Genomic DNA, 25,000 nt, shown 5'->3' with positions numbered 1-25,000 from the left:
TGATTTGGTATAGGTTTTATGCCTGATGCCCTTCCTGACGTAACCCTGGTCGCCTCTTACGACACAGGGATAAAGATTGGGTTTCACCGTGATTCCGGGCTGCCCGACACCCTCTCATAGCGTGGCCCAGCGCACAGCTCCCGTCCTCAAGCGATCCTCCAATCCAAGCTCCGAGTAGCCGGATTACAGGCGCACGCCACTACACCCGGTTATTATTTTAAAACACTACATGTACAAATCTTACCCTATTTTTTTTTATCTTCGGGGACCTTTCATTTCGAGGGTACAGCCTCATGAGCGTGTCAAAGCCTGAAGCCTCGGCCGAGCGTCAGGTGTGCTTATGTCTTCTTTATTTATGAGACATCGTACTCATGTAAATGAACACACGTTTTACTCTGCGTGTGTTACACATCACATGCAGCAAATTTCACCTCCCTGAGCTGTGTATTTGTTGTTATTTTTTTTAATCGCTTCTGCACACCACCATTGAGGCCCGGTAGAAAGTCACTCTCTACATTTCCAACAAAAAGACGAAATTACTCTTCAATGGAAAATGTTTTTGAGTTTTTTTATCCTGAAAAAATAAACCGTAGTGAACACACAGTTGTGTTAAACAAATTGGCCTTGAAAACCCTTGTTAAATCGTCCTTTTGAAGTAGGACAGGCATCACAAACAAATACACAAATGCACATTGTGTTTTATATGGTAGACAATTATAAATTACAAATATTATATATATATATATATATATATATATATATATATATATATATATATTGTTGCGGTCTTCGCGCCCGCCGGCGTGCGACGGCCACGTAACTCGAATCGCGGCACGTCGCCCACCGGACGGACAATCCAGTCGTGACCCTCTCGGACTAACGCCGGGAACCAGTCACGGGTGGACCTTTCGGTCTCACCGCGATCGAGCCAATCAGCCCCCGCGTGGGATAGGGTTGCTCGCCAAATTCGAACTACCTAAGTACCCACGCGGAGGGTAGACCGGGCGATCGCACCTCGCCGCAGGTCGACTTCGGACACGGGCCACTTAAGCGACCCGTTCCGTACTATCAGAATAACCGAGCGGTGTTATCGTCGACCTCGACGGTTCGATTAATTATCGGGCGTATTCAGCCCACTACCAACCCTTTACGTGAAGCAAGATGGGGGTTCAATGGGGAAAAAGACGAAGCGAAGCGGGAGAACAGTTCAACAATAAAGCACGTTTATTCTCGGCACACGGGAAGCACACAAATACAATTCCACCAAATGCACACAAAAAAGAAAACACAATTCCATTTACACAAAAAGCAAACATAAAAGTGAAAACACAGTGCAGAGCTAATACCGACTACCGAGCACACGGCAACACTTATACAATTCTACTTCACAGACGGCGCCGACAACACATACCCAAAACCAAGGAAAAGAAATACCCTCAAGAATGAGGTAGGCCTGGGGCCGAGACCTGGTCGGGCCTACCCGTCTGGTGATGAGACGCGGAGCGGCGATGGCCCCGCAACCCGCGGGCCTCGTGGACAGTGCCTGGCAGGGGGTGGGAACGGGGCCCCCTTGGTCGCACTATCTCAGCGCGGGGGGAAACAGGAGGGGGGTTGCTGATGCTCGGGGCATAGAGGATCTTTATTATATGCGACGAGCGTCTCCACCTCGGCCAGGTCGCGCTGTCGGCCTCCCAGGGGTGCAGCTCCCTGCACGACGCGAGCACCCCCTCGTCGCCTCTCCACAGCTCGTCCCCTCCGTTCCGACTTCAACGCACACGACGAGCAGCTCCACCGCCCGCGAAGTCTTGACTCTCTGTTCCGACTCCTTCGCCTCGTTCCGACCTTTACTACTCTCCGACCCCTCGTTCTCTCTTGCGACTCTCCGACCCCTCGTTCTCGTTCTGCTGACTCTTTCGCTCCGACTTTTACGACTCCTTCTCTCGTTCCCTCTTGCGACTCTCCGACCCCTCGTTCTCGTTCTGCTGACTCTTTCACTTCTTGCGACTCCTTCATTCCGACTTTTACCACCCCTTTGACTGACGAACACCGTCCTTTTATCCCCCCGTAACTTCGCCTTTGACCCCCTCCCTTTGACCTTTCAACTCGCTCCCCATTGGCCCGAGAAAAAGTGGGCGTGAAGGCTTTTGATCCACAAATTTGCATATATCGATCGCCCTGGGGCGGGCCACCCGCCCCTCGCTCACCGATTGGACGGCAAAAAGTGGGCGTGTGTCGTTTTGGATCCGTTTTTGAAGCAGAAAATCCGTGATTTTGTACACGCTGTTCAACGTGCGCCCTACACGAGTCCAGCATCGGTGCCCATGAGTGGCGCGAGATGACGGTGATGCGATGGTGGCGAGTTGCGACGGTAAAGGTCATGGCGGTTGTGGTGAAGCGGCGTTGTGGTTGGTGGTTGTTGTTGTGGTTGTGATGGTGGCGATTGGTCCAAAATAAAGATAGTAAAAGAAAAACGGCTATCCTGAAGAGTCGCAGCACGTATAAATGACATGTATTCCCACTAGACAACGGGTTTGGGCCTAACTACACATGCACTTACCGAGATACCTCACCTAAGGGACCTGAATGGTGGTTTGCGAATCTGGTAACCACAACACTACCCCTTCCCTTTTTACAGACTCGTCCCGAGTCGTCAAATTTTCGTGTGCCATCATGTGTAGTTTTCCCCTAGTACATTTTACCTACGGATCCCTGAGTGCGACATTCATGGTATTCGTGTCCCCAAAATAAATAACCTGAGGGCTGCGTAACTACCTAAACAAACTCACTCACACGGACGACTTAAATAAAATTGCCGGCGCTAAGACATACATGCCGGGGGCGCACTCATATGTACAGTACATCTTAACCTTAACTTACAAATTTTACACTAAACCATGGCCCAGGATCATTGACTCTGCAAAAAGAAAGCAGTTAGCAGGGAGCCAGGCTGCCCGCATGCAGTCTCTGGCTTAAAACAATGCAGGTGACAGGGAACGTGGCTGGCTGCTCCCACGCAGTCCAAGGCCTTCCCTTTTGAACTGAACGCAGTGAACCACAACGGTGCTTGGGCTGCACAACGCAGTCTCCGTGCCAGCTCAAGTGGCACACGCAATGAGCACAACGAATGGATGCATGAACGGTTTGAACTGAATGCAGTGAACCACAACGGTGCATGGGCTGCACAACGCAGTCTCCGTGCCAGCTCAAGTGGCACACGCAATGAGCACAACGAATGGATGCATGAACGCAAACACGGTGCACGGGCCGCCACTGCAGGCCCGTGTTGTAGCTGCCAACAGGGCAGTTCTTGCAGCTTGCAAACTGTTGCCTTGATCCTGGCGCACATGGAAATGAACAGGGGGGGGCAAAGCAAAAATTGAACGGGGCTGGTGAACATGGGCAGTGGGCATGGCATGGCAAAGGTGAGCAGGCAAACACAGCCCGCAGAAGAAGGCCGCTGCAGGCAAACATAGCGGGCAGATGAACTGGCCGGCACAGGCCTCGAAGAAAAACAGCCAGCAGAGGAACTGGCCGGCACAGGCCTTGCAGCACACAGCTGCCGATGAACTTGGCCGGCCTCCGCCTTGAAGCAAAACACGGCCAGCCGATTAAGTTGGCCAGCTCTTGCCGTTCAGTGGAGGTTGGTGGAGGGAGTGCGGTGGTGCTGGCCACTTGGAGGGAGGGCTCGGACCTACCTACCTGTCTCCCTCCCACCTATCGCCTTTGCCTGTCACTGTACATACCCACTCCCTTAATTTGTCAAACCCCAATTTAGCCCCAACTTATTTTTTTGTTGTTTTTATTTTTACTCCCCCACTATAAATCGTCCCCTAACCCCCTTTATCGTCCTTGTTCGGCTAACCTATCCTGTCACCTAGCCTACTCCCAACCCCTACGTTCCCTTCCCGGAGGGGAACAAGGGAGAGCTAACGTCCTGTGCCGAGGCCGAACGAAGCCTCAGAATGGCCTCCTCAGAGTTCGGCGATCTTAACACCAAGTGGGTCCAGCGGCCCACAACGACAGCGAGGGGATGGATGGTGTGGAGGGGTACACCTCCTAATCTACCCTAACCATTAAACTGTTAAACTACCCCGGGGCTTTCAACAAGCGCCTCTCGCTTAAACTATTGGTTCTAACAACCCAGATTCCCGTTGCCTGTGTTGGTGTCCTCACAATTTCGGGCCTCGCCCCCCAATTTTCTCTCCGTGCCCTCACACGGTCTCCTGGCTGGGACACGTGGCTCCCTTTGGCAGGCACGACCCTCTGCCGAATCTCCCGCTATGGCACCCCCGGGCACTACACTGCCTCCGAGCCTACCAGCTCCCTAACACCGGGGAGTGCCCCCCATGGCACCTCCCCTGAAACGCACACGTGGCAGGCCGGCCTCCTGGGCCCCTTTCCGAGGGTCACCCGTGCCCACAACACTGCCCACGCGGCTAATGGCGCCCCGGGCCCCCACACCAAGCAGGCGCACCCGTGCCCACTACTCTATCCCGGCCCCCCATGGGCCCTTGGCCTACCGCGGCCGACTAGCCTGGTGCCCGGGGTACCCACTCAGCGATACTCACCTTTCGCAGCCACGCTCCCAAGCCCGTCAACAGGGCTCCTGCACCCCTCCAAATGGGTTTCGAGCCTACACTCCCACCAACAACAAAACGACCTCCATTTTTGTTAATTTGACTAACCCAGCTAACTCACTCTACACTGACCCCGGGGGCCCTTGGGCGGGAGTCACTCCTCCCCCCAATCACTCATCGCACCATGCATTCCCCATTCGCTCCATACACACAGACCCGCTGGCCTCACTCACTCACTAAGCACATGCTTCCACCTCACTCAACATGTCTTCACCTCATAACTCACCAACTCTTCAACACACACACCGCTGAACTCTGCCATCCTTCTAACTACATCCCCTAACTAACTCGTGCTCCCACGTCGTCCCTTAAACTAGTAGCACGTTCCTTTTAACACTACGTAGCTAAGCTACGTCCCCTCTACACATCCAAAGTCTGTCTCTGTCTCCAAATCAATCATTTTATTTCCCAACCTAAATCTGGCTACAATCCCTCTAACTAATCCATTCCACGGACTCCATGAGGACTTACCCCTGCCCCATGGAGTCGGTCTAACTAAGCTAACCCTTCCCCCTAACTAGTTTCCATCCTGTGCCCAGGGTAAGGGGGTCTTTCACCCCTTGCCCAGGAATCCTGTACACCCGAAAGTGAGGCTTGCTTTTTTTTTTTCATGCGCAGCACCTGCGCGGCAACTCAGAGCTCGCGCACTTTGCACCTGCCCGTGACGTCATGCAGCTGCACGTGTTCCTCGTCCCTCCTTGGACGGGACCATCCGGCAGAGATACCCCTCCTGCCGGATTCCAACCACACGTGCAGCCATGACGTCACCGTGCGCAAAAAAAAAACAAGCCCCACGTCTCGAGGGGTTTCCCACGCGAACACATGTGCTTTGCCCGTTGGAGCTGAACACACACGATCGCGTGGAGAACCCGTCCGGTCCAAATCCATTTACCTGCCTAACTTTGTCCGTCCGCGGGATCGGCAAATCCACCGCGTGCGTTTCCGGACCGGGACTTCACTCTCGCAAGCGAGCACGTGGTGGTCTCGTGCGTTGCACAGCACGAACCGCGTGCTCACTGCTGGGTGAACCCGGCACGGTCCGCGAAACAACTACAGCCGCTACTCGGCTTTCGTTTCTCCCATGTCGCCGTCTCCGTCTCCATTCCACCCACGCATACCTGCGTGTTACGACGCACACAGTCCACACCATTAAACTCACACCGGGAGACGCGGCTGCGTGCTCCCGCATGCCGACCGACATCTCCCTCACATACCGCTCTCTCACACACACGGTCTCCCTTGCACACAACGACCTTGCACACGGCCGTTCACTCACGCGTGCCTCACTACTCACACAAACCATACTACTCACACGTGGTGCTGCATTCACTCGCGCGGGGGCACTCACCCGCGGTGCCTCACCCACACACGTGAGGGCACTCAACCGCTGTGCCTCATCCACACACCGTGCCTCACTCATACACGGTGCCCCATCCACACCCGGCGTGCTGGGAAGCACGCACTCTGGCACCATCGCCACCACACCACTCACACACGGGGTCGCTTCCACACACGGTGCCGCACTCACACCTTGCACCACACACACAGGGACAACCACACTGGGGATTTGTGTCCCCACAAGGGTCTCCGGGGCCTCTACACCCCCCAAGCTCTCCGTGCACCCGTCCACAGCACTCGTCCCCTCAACCTCGCAAAACACGACCGAACTCACCTGGTCGTGACTCGCCTCAAGGGGGCATACTCCCTCCCCTCGTTCCTGGAGGAGGCCATCCCGCTGCTCGCACCGGGTCCCTACACGCTCCGCGAGCTCACCCCCATTGTCCTCCACTACCTCCGTGTGTGTGTGCGCGTCACTTACCCCATCTTCATCGTGTAGTCTTCCCTCTATCGTTCCCATCTCCCGTGTCTCTGCCAACTCTTCACCCTTTACCTCCCTTGTCTCAACTATTATTTCCGTTGTCGTCACCTCGTGTCTCGTCTCACACGTTTTGGTCTCCCCATTTAATTTTTCCCTTTCGGTCATCGTCACGACCCTCGCCCAACACGTTCCACGAATTATTTTTTCACCCGCCTCCACCGCGGGCCTGTCAGCCGTTGCACCCCCACCCAGCTCGTTTGCTCCCACACGTGGAGTCGCCATTCCCAGCTCCCTGGTCACGGCCTTCATGCCCGCCTGCAGGCATCGGCCCATGTTCTGCGTCTCACCCCGCAGCTCTTTCATTTCTTCTTTCATGTTTGCTTCCATTCCGTTTATTTGCTTGTTCATTTCGTTTTTCATTTCATTTGTATTTGTATCCATCTTTTCGTTCATGCCTTTCATTTCGTTTTTCATTTCATTTGTGTTTGCATCCATTTTTTCGATCATTTTCGCATTCATCTTTTCGTTCATTGCCGCCAGCATGGCGCATAGCTGGGCCATGTTGGATGCACTCAGCTGAGCCGTTTCGGCAAGGGTTGGGGAAGGGTCTTGGTGGAGAGGGGGGGGGAGGTGTCATACACCGCGGCCGCTGCCGCACCCATTTCAGGTTCTGGGTTCAGTTGGGCGAGTCCGTGTTCCTGCACAATCAACATTTCCTGCACGGGGATTCCATCCTGGACCATGGACTCTACATTATTACACATATACATTTCTAATACCCCCGGCTCCCGCTCGCCTTGAGACGCCATCTTGCTTCTCGTGAAGGGTTAATTTGCTCGCTCGTAATTTGGAGGGAATCGGGGGTCGCTTCTCTCACCCCTGGACCGATTCCCGTGAATTTAGCCGGAGACAGGAGAGCCCGTTTTCCTGTTCTCCGATACCAGTGCCGCGAGGAGGGCGATGAATTTGTATCCCACTCCTGACACCAGTGTTGCGGATTTCGCGCCCGCCGGCGTGCGAACGGCCACGTAACTCGAATCGCGGCACGTCGCCCACCGGACGGACAATCCAGTCGTGACCCTCTCGGACTAACGCCGGGAACCAGTCACGGGTGGACCTTTCGGTCTCACCGCGATCGAGCCAATCAGCCCCCGCGTGGGATAGGGTTGCTCGCCAAATTCGAACTACCTAAGTACCCACGCGGAGGGTAGACCGGGCGATCGCACCTCGCCGCAGGTCGACTTCGGACACGGGCCACTTAAGCGACCCGTTCCGTACTATCAGAATAACCGAGCGGTGTTATCGTCGACCTCGACGGTTCGATTAATTATCGGGCGTATTCAGCCCACTACCAACCCTTTACGTGAAGCAAGATGGGGGTTCAATGGGGAAAAAGACGAAGCGAAGCGGGAGAACAGTTCAACAATAAAGCACGTTTATTCTCGGCACACGGGAAGCACACAAATACAATTCCACCAAATGCACACAAAAAAGAAAACACAATTCCATTTACACAAAAAGCAAACATAAAAGTGAAAACACAGTGCAGAGCTAATACCGACTACCGAGCACACGGCAACACTTATACAATTCTACTTCACAGACGGCGCCGACAACACATACCCAAAACCAAGGAAAAGAAATACCCTCAAGAATGAGGTAGGCCTGGGGCCGAGACCTGGTCGGGCCTACCCGTCTGGTGATGAGACGCGGAGCGGCGATGGCCCCGCAACCCGCGGGCCTCGTGGACAGTGCCTGGCAGGGGGTGGGAACGGGGCCCCCTTGGTCGCACTATCTCAGCGCGGGGGGAAACAGGAGGGGGGTTGCTGATGCTCGGGGCATAGAGGATCTTTATTATATGCGACGAGCGTCTCCACCTCGGCCAGGTCGCGCTGTCGGCCTCCCAGGGGTGCAGCTCCCTGCACGACGCGAGCACCCCCTCGTCGCCTCTCCACAGCTCGTCCCCTCCGTTCCGACTTCAACGCACACGACGAGCAGCTCCACCGCCCGCGAAGTCTTGACTCTCTGTTCCGACTCCTTCGCCTCGTTCCGACCTTTACTACTCTCCGACCCCTCGTTCTCTCTTGCGACTCTCCGACCCCTCGTTCTCGTTCTGCTGACTCTTTCGCTCCGACTTTTACGACTCCTTCTCTCGTTCCCTCTTGCGACTCTCCGACCCCTCGTTCTCGTTCTGCTGACTCTTTCACTTCTTGCGACTCCTTCATTCCGACTTTTACCACCCCTTTGACTGACGAACACCGTCCTTTTATCCCCCCGTAACTTCGCCTTTGACCCCCTCCCTTTGACCTTTCAACTCGCTCCCCATTGGCCCGAGAAAAAGTGGGCGTGAAGGCTTTTTGATCCACAAATTTGCATATATCGATCGCCCTGGGGGCGGGGCCAATTCGCCCCTCGCTCACCGATTGGACGGCAAAAAGTGGGCGTGTGTCGTTTTGGATCCGTTTTTGAAGCAGAAAATCCGTGATTTTGTACACGCTGTTCAACGTGCGCCCTACACGAGTCCAGCATCGGTGCCCATGAGTGGCGCGAGATGACGGTGATGCGATGGTGGCGAGTTGCGACGGTAAAGGTCATGGCGGTTGTGGTGAAGCGGCGTTGTGGTTGGTGGTTGTTGTTGTGGTTGTGATGGTGGCGATTGGTCCAAAATAAAGATAGTAAAAGAAAAACGGCTATCCTGAAGAGTCGCAGCACGTATAAATGACATGTATTCCCACTAGACAACGGGTTTGGGCCTAACTACACATGCACTTACCGAGATACCTCACCTAAGGGACCTGAATGGTGGTTTGCGAATCTGGTAACCACAACAATATATATATATGTGTGTGTGTGTGTGTGTGTGTGTGTGTGTGTGTGTGTGTGTGTGTGTGTGTGTGTGTGTGTGTGTGTGTGTGTGTGTGTGTGTGTGTGTGTGTGTGTGTGTGTGTGTGTGTGTGTGTGTGTGTGTGTGTTTGTGTCAAGAAATGTGTGATTCAGAGATGGCCATTTGTCCATATTTCTTTGTCCATTGTCCATTTATCTTGCATTTCCATGAGTCTAGAGTTTGTATGAGAAAAAAAAATTAAGTATGCTGTCCCTCAATTATTTGGGCTGTTCCAGGTGGAATTTTTGTGTTTCTTGAAATGCATCTATTCCTAGAATTTCAGGAATCCTGGACAGCCTTGGCAGTGTCCTGCATGTCAAGATAACTTCTAAATGGGATGTGGGTTTATTTGGGTGATGCTTCCTTTTTCGTTTTCTTTTGTGTTCTCTTTGACAAGGGGTTTATGTTTAATGTATTGGCTTGGTTGAGGTTTATCACACGCATTTCTAAGCATGTGCTAACGCATGCTCCCCCATGTCTGCATATACCTTTGCATGAGTAGACACAGAACGCTGCTCTTGTGTGTTGGTGTCACATCTGAAGCTCACCCTGTTGCATTACATGATGTCTAAAGCAAGTTTTCGCAGCTAATATTCCCACTTTAGCATTGTACATTGCCTACTTTATTATTCCCATGCTTTTAAAAATAAATGGCGGGGGATATTGTAATCAGGTCTCTTTGTCTGTTTGTCCAACCGTCTTTCTGTAACGCTATCTTCTCGTAAACAGTTGTGCAAACATTCACCAAACTTGGTTGTTATGATCACCACATGATGTGCCATTGACTTCGCTCTCGTTGAGAAATAGTTTCATTTTGCAGCATTTCATTACCTCTCTAAGGATTCTAATTTAATGCTTGGAAATTGCATCAAAATTACAGGCCCTGGAAGAAGAGCTAGAGAGGGAGAGTGGGGGTTTGCGGGAGTTGGAGAACCAGCGTCAGGCTGCCCAACGGGCTCTGGAGCGCATAGAGAAGCACAAGCACGACCTGCAGCAGTCTCTCTCTGACGTGCTTCGACGCTGCCAGGAGGAAAAACAGCTGGTAAGACCTGGTTGCTGTTTACTCAGGTTTTTGGAATTGGTAATTGCTTTTTCTACAACCTGCTTTAATACTTTAACAAATTCTTTCCTTCACACGTCTCAGTCGTAATTGGTCCCTATTTCTTAATTTCACTTTATTTTTGGCCCAATTGATTCAGGCAATGAGTGTTGGACTTTAACCTGCACCAGTTATCCCAAAATTTTAAATGACTCAAAATATACATGAATCCTCCCCCAACCCTCTTCCTTCTCACACCATATCTCCTGCCTTTTTATGCTTTTTTGGTCATCTCATTATTCTTCTCAGATGATTTTTTTTTTCTCTGCTTCACTGACTCATCTTTAATTGGCATGACATCAATGCCTCCCTACATTAATAGCATTGTCTAAATATGTAATTCAGGCCTTTTACATGTGCCTTTTCCCTATCTTGATCATCGTACTCAGCTTTTTGCCACATTTGTGCAATAAATCTTGGTATCGCACCAGTTCCAAGATAATTTTAGACTTATTATAATCTTGGAAACTGCATATTTTACTTATTTAGGAATCACTTACTTTCGAGCACTTGGCAAATGCACAGCATTTCTCTCTTTCAGACAAACTGTAATGTAAGAATTCCCTCAGTACATTTTGGCATACAAGGACTCTGCTTATCTGTTTGTCTTGTTGTGCTGTTTTACGGTTCCCATTGCGCGAGTTGAAGTGTTTGGACGAATTGGTAAAGACAGCATCATGGCTCTTTTCATCATGGCCCTGTGACTCTCTTTGTTCGGAAGAGCGAGGGCAATGCGATTCATTCTTATTGGCATTGGCTCATGCTGTCCAAAGAACTTACAGAAGCAGCCATAAATCTTGCAAAGAGAAAACAATTTGCCTCGTGCTTGGTGATATTCGAAGGCTGGATTAGTTTTGAGGTTCTGTCTTTTTCACCTCTCATACCCAAACATAAAGTTAAAACCTGGCTAATTGCCATCACAGTGTTGTAAGAATTGGATGTCAATATCCAGCAGAATGTCAATCATGTCAATCATTTTTTTTTCATTTAAAATAAAGGTCATGCACATACAATGTATGCAAAAATGGTATAATATTTGCCCCTCTCCTTCATTTTTCCATCTTCCATCATATTCTCCGTAGATTTTGTTTGCCCTGCCTTTTATCTCCTCCCATTCTTATTTTCACTTCTCTCTCATTCCTTTCTCCTTGTCAATATATATATATGTATATATATAATCTCCCACCCCCCCCCTCACCATATCCTCATCATCTAATCTAAACCTTGCTTTGGCCAGGTGATTGATTGAACCCAGGCTAGACAGCTTAGAGTGAGGGTGCGTCCCTCTCAGCCATCCTGCTATGGTGTGGTAGTGTTGATAATGAGTCAGACAAAGGCTCAGAGTTGTCTGCCCCTTCCTCCATGTCTGAAAACTCCACGAGAGGCCGTGCTGGTTTCTTATTTTAATTTCTTCTTGGTGATGGAATTGGTGTTTATGTTATAAAAGAAGTTGAGGATGTTAATGTTGTGGGTTCATCAATCAGCTTGAGGCCTTTCAACCTTCTGGAAGAAGCTAACGAGGGTCTTCTGCACTGTTTTCTTTTTTTCTTTTCTTTTTCAGCAAATATTGCTTTGTAGCCATTGAAAACATTTTCCAATTCTCTCTTCAACTCATGGTTCACTTGTCCCAATGCATTACTCATTCTAATACTCTCATTGTGTTAATCATTCTTTTAATTTGTAGTTTAATTCAATTAATTTTGCCTTCCTAACTCTGAGGATTTCCCCACAGAGATCCCAGCTATGGTCACCATGTCCACCTGTTATGCTGCAGATCCTTCAAATTTCTCCTGCTGCTTAATTATTTTCAGTACCCTCAATGAAGTTATACTTGAGGCACATTCCTCAATCTTTTCTTCACTCAATATAATTGTCCAAACAGTAGAAAAAGTTAAGTTTAATGCTTTGGCAATTTCACATTCTCTTGTGTAATTATGCAGAAGGAGGGAGCACAGCCTTGCTTAAAATATATATGCTGAGTTATAACAATCGCTAATTTCTTTAAATTTTTAAATTTCACTCCAGATTTCAGCACTTAATGGGTCCACGAGCTCCAATCCTCAAATCCAAAGACAGATTTTGATTATATACAAGTTAATTCGTCTGTGACCGGCCATCGTGGAAAATAGCATCATTTAGCACATAACATCGCTCCAAGCTCCTAATTTGAAAACGATAGCACTTACAAAAGCGATGTATATACACTATACAGTACAGCGATTCGTAAGTATGAAGATCGGGCATTCGGTGATATGATTGAGCAAAGTGAAAAAAAAATTTTTGAGCACTTTATCGTTAATAAACCGTTGCGGCCTGCTCCAAGTCAAGGCATTGTTGAGCAGGCCGAAACAAAATGGCAGATTATGACCCCTGCGAAGTGACAGCGGAATGTCCAATATGGTAAGGCGGTTTTTTTTTGTTTTTGTTTTGAGCTCCCTGTTAATAAGTATCGTCAAAATGGGTGTTTAATTTTACCAAAATACCCAGTTTTCATTCATACACTCCCTTGGTGTTCCCTTAGTATACATCGAAAGTTTTGGTCCACTAGGTTTTATGGATTTTGAGTTGTGGAGGAGACATACACACACTTTCTCTTTTTTATTATTGTTGTTATTATTGTTATTATTATTATTGTTAGCCCCCGTTGGACTTCATCCAAAATGGGGACTTGTGGATTTGGTCTCGAATTTTGTGACCGTGCGTGCGTCCGCAGCCATATCTCAAACATGTATTGACCAATGTTATTTATACTTGTCACAAAGACAACGCATGATGGTTTGCATATACATGTCATTTTTTGGGGGGGGGGGGTGGGGTGGGGAAATGAGATCGAAGACGGCCGACTGGCGGCCATTTTAGTTTAAAAAAAAAAAACCCAGTGTCGAACATGTCATTTTAATTGTGCATAAATACGGGCTAGCCCTTTAACTCCAAACATAAATTATTATTTATTATCATGATTATGATGAGCAAATACAACCCGTTGCTTTGCTCACTGGAATATTAAGGAGGGAGTAAGAAGGAGGCGAGGGAGAGAGGAGGGGAGGATAGGGTGGAGGGAGAGGAGTGAGACCGAGGAAGCATGGGAGACTGAGGAAGGAGGGGAGAGCGAGGAGGGGAGTGAGGAGAGGTGGGGGAAGGGAAAGCAGCGTGAGGGGAGGGTCCGTCCAGACATAACCACCGTCCAGACACGTCCGGAGATAACCACCGTCTGGACATAACCACCATCTGGATACATGTGGAGATAACCACCGTTCGGATACATGCGGAGATAACCACCGTTCGGATACATGCGGAAATAACCACCGTCTGTATACATGCAGAGATGACCACCGTTCAGATACATGCAGAGATGACCACCGTTTGTATGCATGTGGAGATGACCACCGTTTGGATACATGCGGAGATGACCACCGTTTGGATATATTTGGAGATAACCACCGTTCGGATGATGCGGAGATGACCACCGTTTGGATACATGCGAAGATGACCACCGTTTCGATACATGTGGAGATTACCACCGTTTGGATACATGCGGAGATGACCACCGTTTGGATGCATGTGGAGATTGCCACCATTTGGATACATGCGGAGATGACCACCGTTTGGATACATGCGGAGATGACCACCGTTTGGATACATGCGGAGATGACCACCGTTTGGATACATGCGGAGATGACCACCGTTTGGATGCATGTGGAGATTGCCACCATTTGGATACATGCGGAGATGACCACTGTTTGGACACATGCAGAGATAACCACCGTTCGGATACATGCAGAAATAACCACCGTTTGTATACATGCGGAGATGACCACCGTTCAGATACATGCAGAGATGACCACCGCTTGGATACATGCGGAGATGACCACCGTTTGGATGCATGTGGAGATTGCCACCATTTGGATACATGCGGAGATGACCACCGTTTGGATACATGCGGAGATGACCACCGTTTGGATACATGCGGAGATGACCACCGTTCAGATACATGCGGAGATGACCACCGTTTGGATACATGTGGAGATGACCACCGTTCGGATGCATGCTGAGATGACCACCGTTTGGATACATGCGAAGATGACCACCGTTTCGATACATATGGAGATAACCACCATTCGGATGCATGCGGAGATGACCACCGTTTGGATACATGCGGAGATGACCACCGTTTGGCTACATGTGGAGATGACCACCATTTGGATATTTGTGGAGATGACCACCGTTCGGATATATGTGGAGATGACCACCGTTCGGATGCATGCTGAGATGACCACCGTTTGGATACATGCGAAGATGACCACCGTTTCGATACATATGGAGATAACCACCATTCGGATGCATGCGGAGATGACCACCGTTTGGATACATGCGGAGATGACCACCGTTTGGCTACATGTGGAGATGACCACCATTTGGATATTTGTGGAGATGACCACCGTTCGGATATATGTGGAGATAACCACCATCCGGGCAAAACCACCGTCCAGATACGTTCGGAGACAGAGACAGAGATGGAGAAAGAGAGGGAGAGATGGAGATGGGTGGAAGAGAGAGAAAGAGGGATGGGGGCAGAGACAGATGGAGAGGAGGATTGAGGATTGAGGAGGGAGAGGAGGAGGAAGGGGGGGGGAGGAGATTCTGGCAGATCTGACATCCAGTTTAACGGTACACGCAGTGATTCATCACCCTGGCCGTGAAACACCTGGGTGGCATTTTATAGCAGGGTCGGGGTTCAAATCCAAGCTAGGCAACTGAGAACGAGTGTGCGTACCTCTCGGCTATCCTACCATGATGTTAACGAACATTTCAGTTTTTTTTAATTTGTATTTATCTGTGCTGAAGTGACCGCAGAACAACGTGGAGCCATTGCAGGCGAGTGGCCTCAACATTGTTCAAGTCAATCGATTATACAGTGTTCATTGACAATGCGAATATTGTGGAGCACTCACCAAGTGGCTTAAGCATTCCGTCAAAATGGTTGATAAGAAATGGCTCGCTTGGCACGCGATTACCAATCACCAAACTGTCATATTTAACGCACACCTCCCGGAGATTCCCGAAATAGCAAATATATCCGTATTGGACAAATGGACACTTTTTTCGCAGTCGGAACTGCTTCTAAGATCAGTTCTGAAGCTTAGATTTTGTAATTCAGCTTGGTTTAAGAGATTGCTGAGGTTATGGCATGTACTGAAATTAAATGATGTTACGAACGCTGGCTTCTCCGGGCATTTTTTAGCATTGCCGTGTACCCTGCGATTCGAAGCTATGATGATCAGGCATTCAATAATATGAGTGAGGAAAGTGGGGAAAAAAATAAAAACTTTATCGTTAAGAAATCGTTGCGACCTGTTCCAAGTCAAGGCATGGGTTGAGCAAGCCAAAAAACATTGCAGCGTCAGACCCCAGCGAGGTAACCCAGCATGCGCTTTCAGACCCCATTGAGAGCGAGGTGGCCGAGGATGCGCCTGATGAAGGAAATAATTAAATAAAGCTGTTAATTATCTTCAATAGGGGTGTTTTAATTAACCCAAACACCCAATTTTCACTCATGCACTCCCTTGATCCCTTAGTATGCATGCAAAGTTTCAGGCCACTAAAATAAATCTTGCACCAAAATATTGAATCTTCCGCAAATAGAAATTACAAATAAATACTTAATTGCGATAGGCAGGTCAATTACAACAAGAGCAGGGATTGCTTTGCAATACTTGTCCCCTACAGGTTCCAATGATTGTTCGAGAGATAAAAATTTGTTTGCGTTTAACGCATGCTCGAGCTGATACCTGAAACAAAATGAAGAAAGACAAACCCTCCAACCAACCATGTTTGGGTCTATTCAGCAAAATAAAAGGAAAAGCAATTTTCATTAATGATGTCTTTTGTGGACAAGAAACCAATAAAGATAGCTAAGATAACAAACTGGAGATAAATATTCGTTTATTTAACGCACATTCGAGCCAATACCGGAACGAAAATAAAGAAGAAGAAACTCTCCAACTCACAGTTTTTCGTTCATTTCTAGGCTTTGCCTGTTTCATATTAAAAACTAGAAGAGCACTCGGTAAAGCGCATATCTCCACCATGCAATGCCTGACCAACGAGAACATATCGAGTCCAATACATTTTTGAAATATGCTATATCGTTTTTGGCCCCATCGCTCAATGGTGAAGAATCACTTTAAAAATTGTAGTCGTTGGATCCGGATCCAGATCTTCACTAAAATATAATCAGTTCGTCCTTGTCACACACCCAACCTCCCCACCAAATTTCACCAGGATCCATCGACAACTTTTTGAGATATCCTGCACACAAACAAACAAACAGACAGACAAACAGGAAGGGGTGAAAACAAATCCTCCTCCACCATCATTGGTGGAGGTAATAACCTGATGTTCAATTGTACATCCATGAAGCAAAAACGTGCGTCCAACTTATGTGCATGTATAATACAGTTATTTACCTGAGAGTTGTTTTCTGGGATCAAGTTATATACTGGGATCAACAAGGGAGTTGTATACCTGCGATCATTCCAATTGTCCTGGGCCATGGATTAATACCCTACCTGTGCTGTCACGCAATGGGAAAAAAGGGGAAGAGAAAAAAAAACTTAAATGGTGGTTGAGTGGTCCTAGGTGTCCAAGAAACTCTGAGGTACCATATAAAATTGGGGACACTAATTGTATAAACAAACCCGACAACAGGTATAAGCCTCCCCCTATCCTATATAGTGGGAGGGTTAATAAAAACAATATGGATTGTCCATGCATGCACTTATCCTTAAAATGCTGAACGTTAAATAAGGAAGCAGCATATACCATTTTTATATGATATATATATATATATATATATATATATATATATATATATATATATATATATATATATATATATATATATATATATATATATATATATATATATCAGGGCGTATTATGTGATACCGGTCGTCTGTCCGTCCGTCCGTCTGTCTGTCTGTCTGTCTGTCTGTCTGTCTGTCTGTCTGTCTGTCTGTCTGTCTGTCTGTCTGTCTGTCTGTCTGTCTGTCTGTCTGTCTGTCTGTCTGTCTGTCTGTCTGTCTGTCTGTCTGTCTGTCCGTCCGTCCGTTCCTGTCCGCACTCTAACTCCCAAAGTTTTCAACTTTCACGTTTCATATTTGGTACATAGGTACAGACTGTGAAGACGGTGTGTCGCGACATACGTTCGTCATCTAAAGTGGTTGCCATGGCAACCAGGATGCTGTTTTCCATGTTGTAGCACAATTCTGTATATACCTTCTTGTTCTTCATGAATTGACATGTTTGAATGTATAATTGTGTGTGTGTGTCACAGAGACTTTTTCGGGCATTTATTGTGCTCACTTGCGCTCTTGTTAAAGTCTGTTATGACTGCCGGGGTTTGAACCACTGACCTCCCAGAATGAGAATGGACGCTCTAACCATGTACCACTGAGTCTGGTTTGTCTCTGAAAATTGACTTTCCTGAATTAATTTTTCCCAATCAATGAAAATATCTCGACTTTACTAAATCTTCATCTTCATCTCCATCTCGTCTCTCTGTACCTTACCTCCCAGCTTTGTCTCATCTGCAAGTTTGGAAAGCCGACTCTTAACCCCACGATCCAAATTGTTGATGTGAATTTCGAATAATCAGCTGATACCTGTGGAACATTCTTGCAATGTGACTTGAAGTCCTCAACTCTCCCCTAACCCCCCTCACAAATACCAAGTCATCAACCCCCATTCCAAACCCCAAGTCATCAACCCCTCCATCCAAAACCCAAAGTCTTCAACCTAAACCTCACAACCCCCAACTCCTCAACCTCCCCCTCCCAACCAGAAGACTTCAATCCCTCCCCACTCCAGGCCTTCAAACGCCTTCCCACCCCAACTCCTCAACCCCCTTCCCCACCATAACTCCTCAACCTCCCCCCTCACCCCTCACCCCAGAGACAATCTCCCCTCAAAAATCTGTTCCCTCCCCCCTCCGCAATCTGAACCCCAACTCTCTGTCCTCCCCCCCTCCCGCTCATCAAAGTGAAAGGACATTCTTACATACAGTAGATCATTACATATTGAATATAGCATCACCACAATCACTGAGTTTGAAGTTGTCTTATTTGGAAGCTAATTATCATTACTCAAAATAAACAGCTTTCTCAGTATTCTGCTGTATTTTGTGTCACTACAGCATAATCCCCGACAAACAATGCTTCCCTCACTCTTCTTCTTCCTCACTCCCCACTCCTGTTTCCTTCCGGTCGATTATCACATCACATTCTCCAGCGACGTAAACATTTCATATAACTTTAAAGAACACAGCAATGATCAACGAGTAAAGCCATGATCGGGTCTGAAAGTATCGCGTCCGACCAGATACTTTCAAAGCGGCTATTAAAATGCATTTTTCCTTATAAAACATCAATTTTTCAGATGATTTTTCTCCCCGTTTGCTGAAACTGAGTCTTCAACCCTCTTGACGACTGTAAAAAATGAAATCAGATGTCAAATTCGAGTTAAGATGATGCTGTGTGGGAGTCTGAATGGACTTTACATTGCAGACCTTCTTTACTCAAAAATGCATTTTTGTCAAAAAATGCCAATATTTGTCCGACTTTTCAACCCATTTGCTGAAACCGAGTCTTCAACCATCTTAGCAACTGTGAAAAATGAAATCTGTTGTCAAATTAGAGTTCATGAAGCCGTGAGAGAGGCAGAAAATGCAAACCTTACAAAAGATGCCGATGGAAGCCTGAGACCGATACGTAGCGAACGAAATGGCAGCGATTTGATTTTGAAACTCCACCCTGAATGGACAGACAGACTGGCAGAGAATATTATGAAAATCATCATGCTCCCAGTACTGACACCTGATTTCCCCCACGATTTACATCCTCCAAGCCTGACATCCTCCCACTCACGGCCACTCTTTACTTAACATCACAAAGCTAGTTTTCAATTCATTTAGCTACTTTTCCATGAAAGCTCTCACCTTAGCCAACGTCCTTCTTTGTGGAACCCGATTAAATGTCTTCTGAAAGACACTGCACTTCCCTCATCCACCCAATCAGAAACTGCTTCATGTAAGTCCAATATATTTGTTAAACATGATGTCACTTTCGTAAATCTGTGCTGGATACCTTTAATTCGTTAAAATTTCATTAAATATCTCCCCATTCCATTCTTTTTTGTTGTCCTCATGGAACATGGAAATTTTTCATCCACTGGCAAGCTGATATAAAAGGAGCTCGGTCTCGGCCTGCCTGCGTCCGTCTGTGTCCCTGCCTGCGTGCATCCACAGTTGTCTTACAGGGGATACCACGAATCAATTCCAATCTGCAAACAGTGTGCTATTCAGTCGTTGAGTAAGGTTTCAAAACGGTATGATTTAGTCGAGTAAGGTGAGGATAGATAGGATGGTTTCAATTGACTTCAAAAACAACTCTTCCTCCATCTTCTTCTTCACTTATAATAATGGTGAGTCTCATTCGATCTCGTTTCTCATATCAATTTGATTCAGAAAAGCATTGCTATATTCAATATTTTTTTCAACATTTCTATTTGCAATATTGAATACTCTCTTTTTTCAACATTTATATTTAATTCATAGAACAGTAATATATCTCCCCATGAAACAGTATTTCTTCTTATACACCGCCTTTCACTCACCTTGCAACACAGGTGAGAAAAGGATACGAAAAAGCAGCTGCTATTTCAATAATTTATTCACACGAATTTTAAAGGGTGAAAGTTAATTTTTCATCAGGTACCTCTTTTTTAGTTCATTTTGAAAAGGGTATTTTGCATTCTTTTCACATTAGCATTGAACATATGATTTGAAATTGGCACAAATGATGGTCTAAAACGACAGCACAGGTGGAGCACGACGTCGAATGCCTGAAAAATTTAAACAAAAACAAACATGAAGTGGTTGCGATGGATCTCGGATTATCTGTGAACCTTTAGTAAGTGTCTCATACAAGCTACAGATTGATGGAAGGTTTGTCCATATTACACACTGGGCTATCATCCTGGGTCTTTTCAAATTTTTAACATTCTCTTTTGACAGATTAGCAAATGTAATATCAAATTGAAACTAAGAATACTTTGAATCAAGTATTGAAAGAAAAGAACCAAAATGCCATGATCAACATGAAACTCTTCCAATAACCTTAAAAAGTACAATCTTTGGTTTGCTTTCCTGGCCAACACTTGGGAAATATTGCTCCATTTCAATTTGTTATCGATCACTGTATTGAAACAAGTCTGAAGACGACGATGGTTCACGAGCGGTATTTGACGATGTAGATTGTTTCAGAAGTCAAGGATGAGACAATGTGATAATGTTTGACCAAGTTATAAAAATGATCAACATGATGTGGTACGAGTGACGGGTAATTAGCTGCAAAATGTCGAAAACCCGGTTTCGTTAAACAACTTTAAAAATTTGACCTTTGCATAACCTTTAAAGGTCCCAAAACAATGTTGTGAACATTAAAATAAGGAAACAGGATACGTGCTATAGCTTATTGGAGTTAGTTTGTCAAAGAAAGTCGAAAACCCGGTTCGATTCCCACAACTTTGAAAATTTGACCTTTGTGAACTTTAAAGGTCAAAGGTCAAGGATTATGACCTTTGGTGCAAAACTTCCTCCGGAACATTCCAGGAACAATATAACGTCATATAGGCTATATGGCATTTCCCACTCCTCGGATTATCCATACTTTGATGAAATCAGTGTAAAAATAAACTTGAAGGGGGCGCCACGGGCAAGGTGCTCGAGATAGACCAAAATGGTTTCAAGACTTTAGGTGGGGAATGACCTCAAGATTATGCATAAAAAATATTGTCATCCTAGCTCTCAAAGTTTGGGCGGTCATATGATTTTTATGTCAAAATTCACAATTTTCTAAGTTTGTGACCTTGTGACCTTGACCTTGGGATGAAAATGAAAAATCGAGCTCCGTGGGGCTATGCAGGTGTCATTGGGCTAACCAAATACTGACACCCCTGTCAGATTCGACAAATCCCCTAGAAGATGCAAATTGAAATCAGCTACCCCCTAAAAACATGTTTTTTGGGCGTGGCTCCGCCCATATTGGGCGCACCACGCCCATTCTCAGGAAAACACAACTCGATCATGATATAAACCTCCCACCAAAATTTTATCAGGATCGGATCAAAACCCACGGAGCTATGCTCGGGACAGACAGACAGACAGACACACAATAACGAATATAGTGGTCACTTATTTTTTTCGTGAAAATATTTTTTCGTGAACCAATACTTATTCTCAGAAATTTGTTCTCCATTATGATCATGAATAATTGATTAATCAGAGTTGAGGACACTTGCCAAGCGGCAAAAATAAAATAAATCATTTTCTTTGGCTTGTTGACATTAAGAACTAAATAATGATGAAAAGAACAAAAATGCTTTGCAAATGCAAAAGAACCCTCCAAAAATACCAAAATGCAAAAAATAAAAATAAAACACCAGTCTACAAACTTTTTTTTTTCTTCTTTCTTTTTGGTATATACTGTCGAGGCTTGTATAAGAGCTAACACACAGAATGTACCACAAGGGGAGCAGGAGACAAGAGGGGTTGGAAAGGGAAGGAAAAAGCATGAGATCAGTGGAAGGGAGAGGGATGGGGCAGGGTACACAGGATAAACAAGATGGACACTGCAGGGAATTTGAAGGAGGATGATTTGGGGTGGATTAGCGGGGGTAGAACTTCTGAACTTCATTCACATAGTCATGCTTATTGTTAAGTAGGAACTTTCCAATTACTGTATCAGAATAGTTGGCAACTCTACACTTAGGACTTGAACTGCAGCAATCACTTGTATAGAAAGAAAACAAAATTGGTGGAGACAACACAACCTTGTGGTGAGCCTCGACTCAAAACCCTGACACGTAATACCATGTTATTGCACATCACCAGTTGGAGTCTAACTGTCAGAAAATTGTGAATTAATCTTGAAAGCCAAGATGTGACATCCAATTTCAGTAACTTGTCAATTAATATGTTTAGTACAACAGAATTGAAAGCACTGGAAAAATCAATAAATACTCATTTAACAAAAGACTTGGGAGTATCTAAATGATGGTGAAATCTTAGGAGATAAACAAGAAAAGCATTGGCTGCTGCTGACACCTCTGATATCCAAATTGAGATTGGTTAAACAAGTCTACGGGACTCGACTACTCAAACATTTCAACAATATCCTTTCAAAACACTTCATTCCATTAGATGCCAAGGCTACTGGACGGTAATCATTCAACTAACTGGGTTTCTTCTTCTTTTTTTTTTTTCTTTTTTTTTACTTTTGGTACTGGAATGATATTTGAAGATTCCCAATTTTAGGGAATGACACCATTATCCAAGCTTGATTGATAAATACATGGAAACACCAGGGCAAGTTGTTCACTACACAGTTTCAAAACCCCTGTTCGACATACCGTCTGAGCGAGTGGCCTTGCTTATCTTCATCTTTGCAAATACATCACAAACATCATACACATTCACTTCAAAACTCTCATGAGTTGTGAATCTTATCGTTCAACATTTCCATAACACAACGATTCTCAAGTTTAAAATCGTTAACATCAAATCAATAATAAAAAATCATGATTCTGTCAACAAATTATTTAGTTCAGTTTGATAGCCTCATTGAATTATTTGTCCATGTATCCAATCATAGTCTGCGTTTTCTGCCAAGCATCACGCAAATGATTTCCTTTACTTTCGTTTACAATCTACTCGAGGCCTTGTAACTTGCAAATCGATTTAATTCTGAATCGGTTTCGCTTGCGATGCATCTCCATCTAAAATGGCTTCCCTCTTTTGCTTCGGTTAGTCCTTTGACTCCTTGGTAATACAACATCTTATTATTTGAATAGATCAACAAAATCCTCATCTGTTCTGCTCTTTCCCTGTTTGTGGACCCAATCTATCCCTGGCAATTTAAAATCCCCCATGATCAGTACTCTTCCCTTTCCACATATGTTTCTGAATTCTTCATGAACTCTTTTTCCTGCTCTTCACCACTCACATGAAAACTTTTGTTTGCAGAGGTTGCCTGCACATGGCCATTAACTCCCAGACACATCCATTAACGGTGTCGAACCCTCAACGTCTGTACCCTCCCCCCCAGTCGCCTCCTACATGCTTACCTCCTCCCCATCTCCCACCCCTTCTCCGTGTCCCTCAATTCAGCATCCCACCCCTCATGACCCCCTTTTCTGCTTACCCCTCATTCTGGCCACTCCGAGCTGCCCCCCTCACCAGCCCCTTCCTCGCTTCTTCCTTGCCCCACCCCTCCCAGGTTCCTCTTCAACCCACGCCCTCCCAGTTTCACACCCCACCCTTTCTCATCTTCCCCCCAACCCACCCTTTCTCAGCTAACCCCTTCCCTCACTTGTCATGTTCCCCAGCCCCTCTCCACATTCCCCCACTCCTTCTCCATATTCATGCTCCCTACCAACAGCACCACCTACCAACTGTTCCTAACTTTGTAGATTGCCAACATCTGAGGCCCTGCTCCCACCTGACAGATCTCTCGATCCAGGCTGCTGCTGATAAAGTGGACATTATCTGCATAATGGAATCCTTCCTTCCACAGGTTGTTCCTGACTCAGTGACTCTTTACTGTCTCTCCCGAACCATTGTCTCTTCTGATTGGACAGGCCTAAACCCTGTCCTGTTGGCAGAGTTGCAGTTTAAGTCAATAACTTCATTTCTCACTGTCTGCATAATGCTCTGACACCTCCTAACCCCCAACAGTCGCTTTGGCTGCAACTTTCCCTCCACTCTCACCTCTTGTTTTCCTGTGTGATGGAGCCTCCTCTTTACAGTAACGACGACATTTATATCTTTCTTTCAGCGAAGATAGACAATTAACTATCCATCCCATATCTATCTCTCCCTCTCTCCCTCTCTCATGGTGTTTTCAACTGTCAGTATGCCTGGGTGTTGGTACCACATTCACCAGCGAGGGCACTGCAGCAAAGAACTTCTGTGATTCCACGGACTTGACTCATTCTGTTAACTTTCTGACCTGGATTTCTGCCAATGGCAAATCCTCCCTTCTGGACTTGGTAATGATGAATGGTCCTGCTAATATCTCCTGGTCTTCCTCTGCTCCAAAAAAAATTTCTGATCACGTGCTTGTGGGAGTCGTCATCCCTATGGCTATTTTGAGAAAGCTACCCCGGGACCGGCGAGTCAGGCATTTCACTCGGGAAGATTAGTGGGGACTGCAAGCTGCCCATGATATTAACGCATCCTCAGAAACCTGCTCTCTCTTCTGCACGGCTTCATCCCATCTTGTCGTCAGTTAACATACCCTTCTTCTCACCAATGGTACACTGAACCATGCGGTGTGGCAGTTGCCTTTAACTAACTTGCTATTTCTTTCTGGAAGGCAAATTTGACCGAAGGCACCCTCAGATTACTCCGTAAAGCTGGCAAAAAGTGTGTCCATTCTCAGGAGAGCGAGAAAAAAACATCTTGCCATCCTCAAGACTTTCAAACGGAACTCCTTCCTCAAAAA

General features: G+C 46.5%; 1 protein-coding gene across 5 annotated transcripts in view; it reads left to right on the top strand.

Moving 5' to 3' along the window:
• Positions 1 to 25,000, top strand: part of LOC147024977 (uncharacterized) — a 196,278-nt gene that overhangs the window by 109,860 nt on the left and 61,418 nt on the right. For all 5 annotated transcript variants that reach the window (XM_085885471.1, XM_085885469.1, XM_085885470.1 and 2 more), the window contains one exon: positions 10,221 to 10,382. In XM_085885471.1, coding sequence (XP_085741597.1) covers positions 10,221 to 10,382 — 162 coding nt within the window. The remainder of the gene's footprint in view (positions 1 to 10,220; positions 10,383 to 25,000) is intronic.

Source organism: Eptatretus burgeri, chromosome 6 (assembly GCF_056783735.1).
Source record: "Eptatretus burgeri isolate ZD-2024b chromosome 6, Ebu_testis_v1, whole genome shotgun sequence".
NCBI lineage: Eukaryota > Metazoa > Chordata > Myxini > Myxiniformes > Myxinidae > Eptatretus > Eptatretus burgeri.
This window is presented reverse-complemented; position numbering and strand designations above follow the sequence as displayed.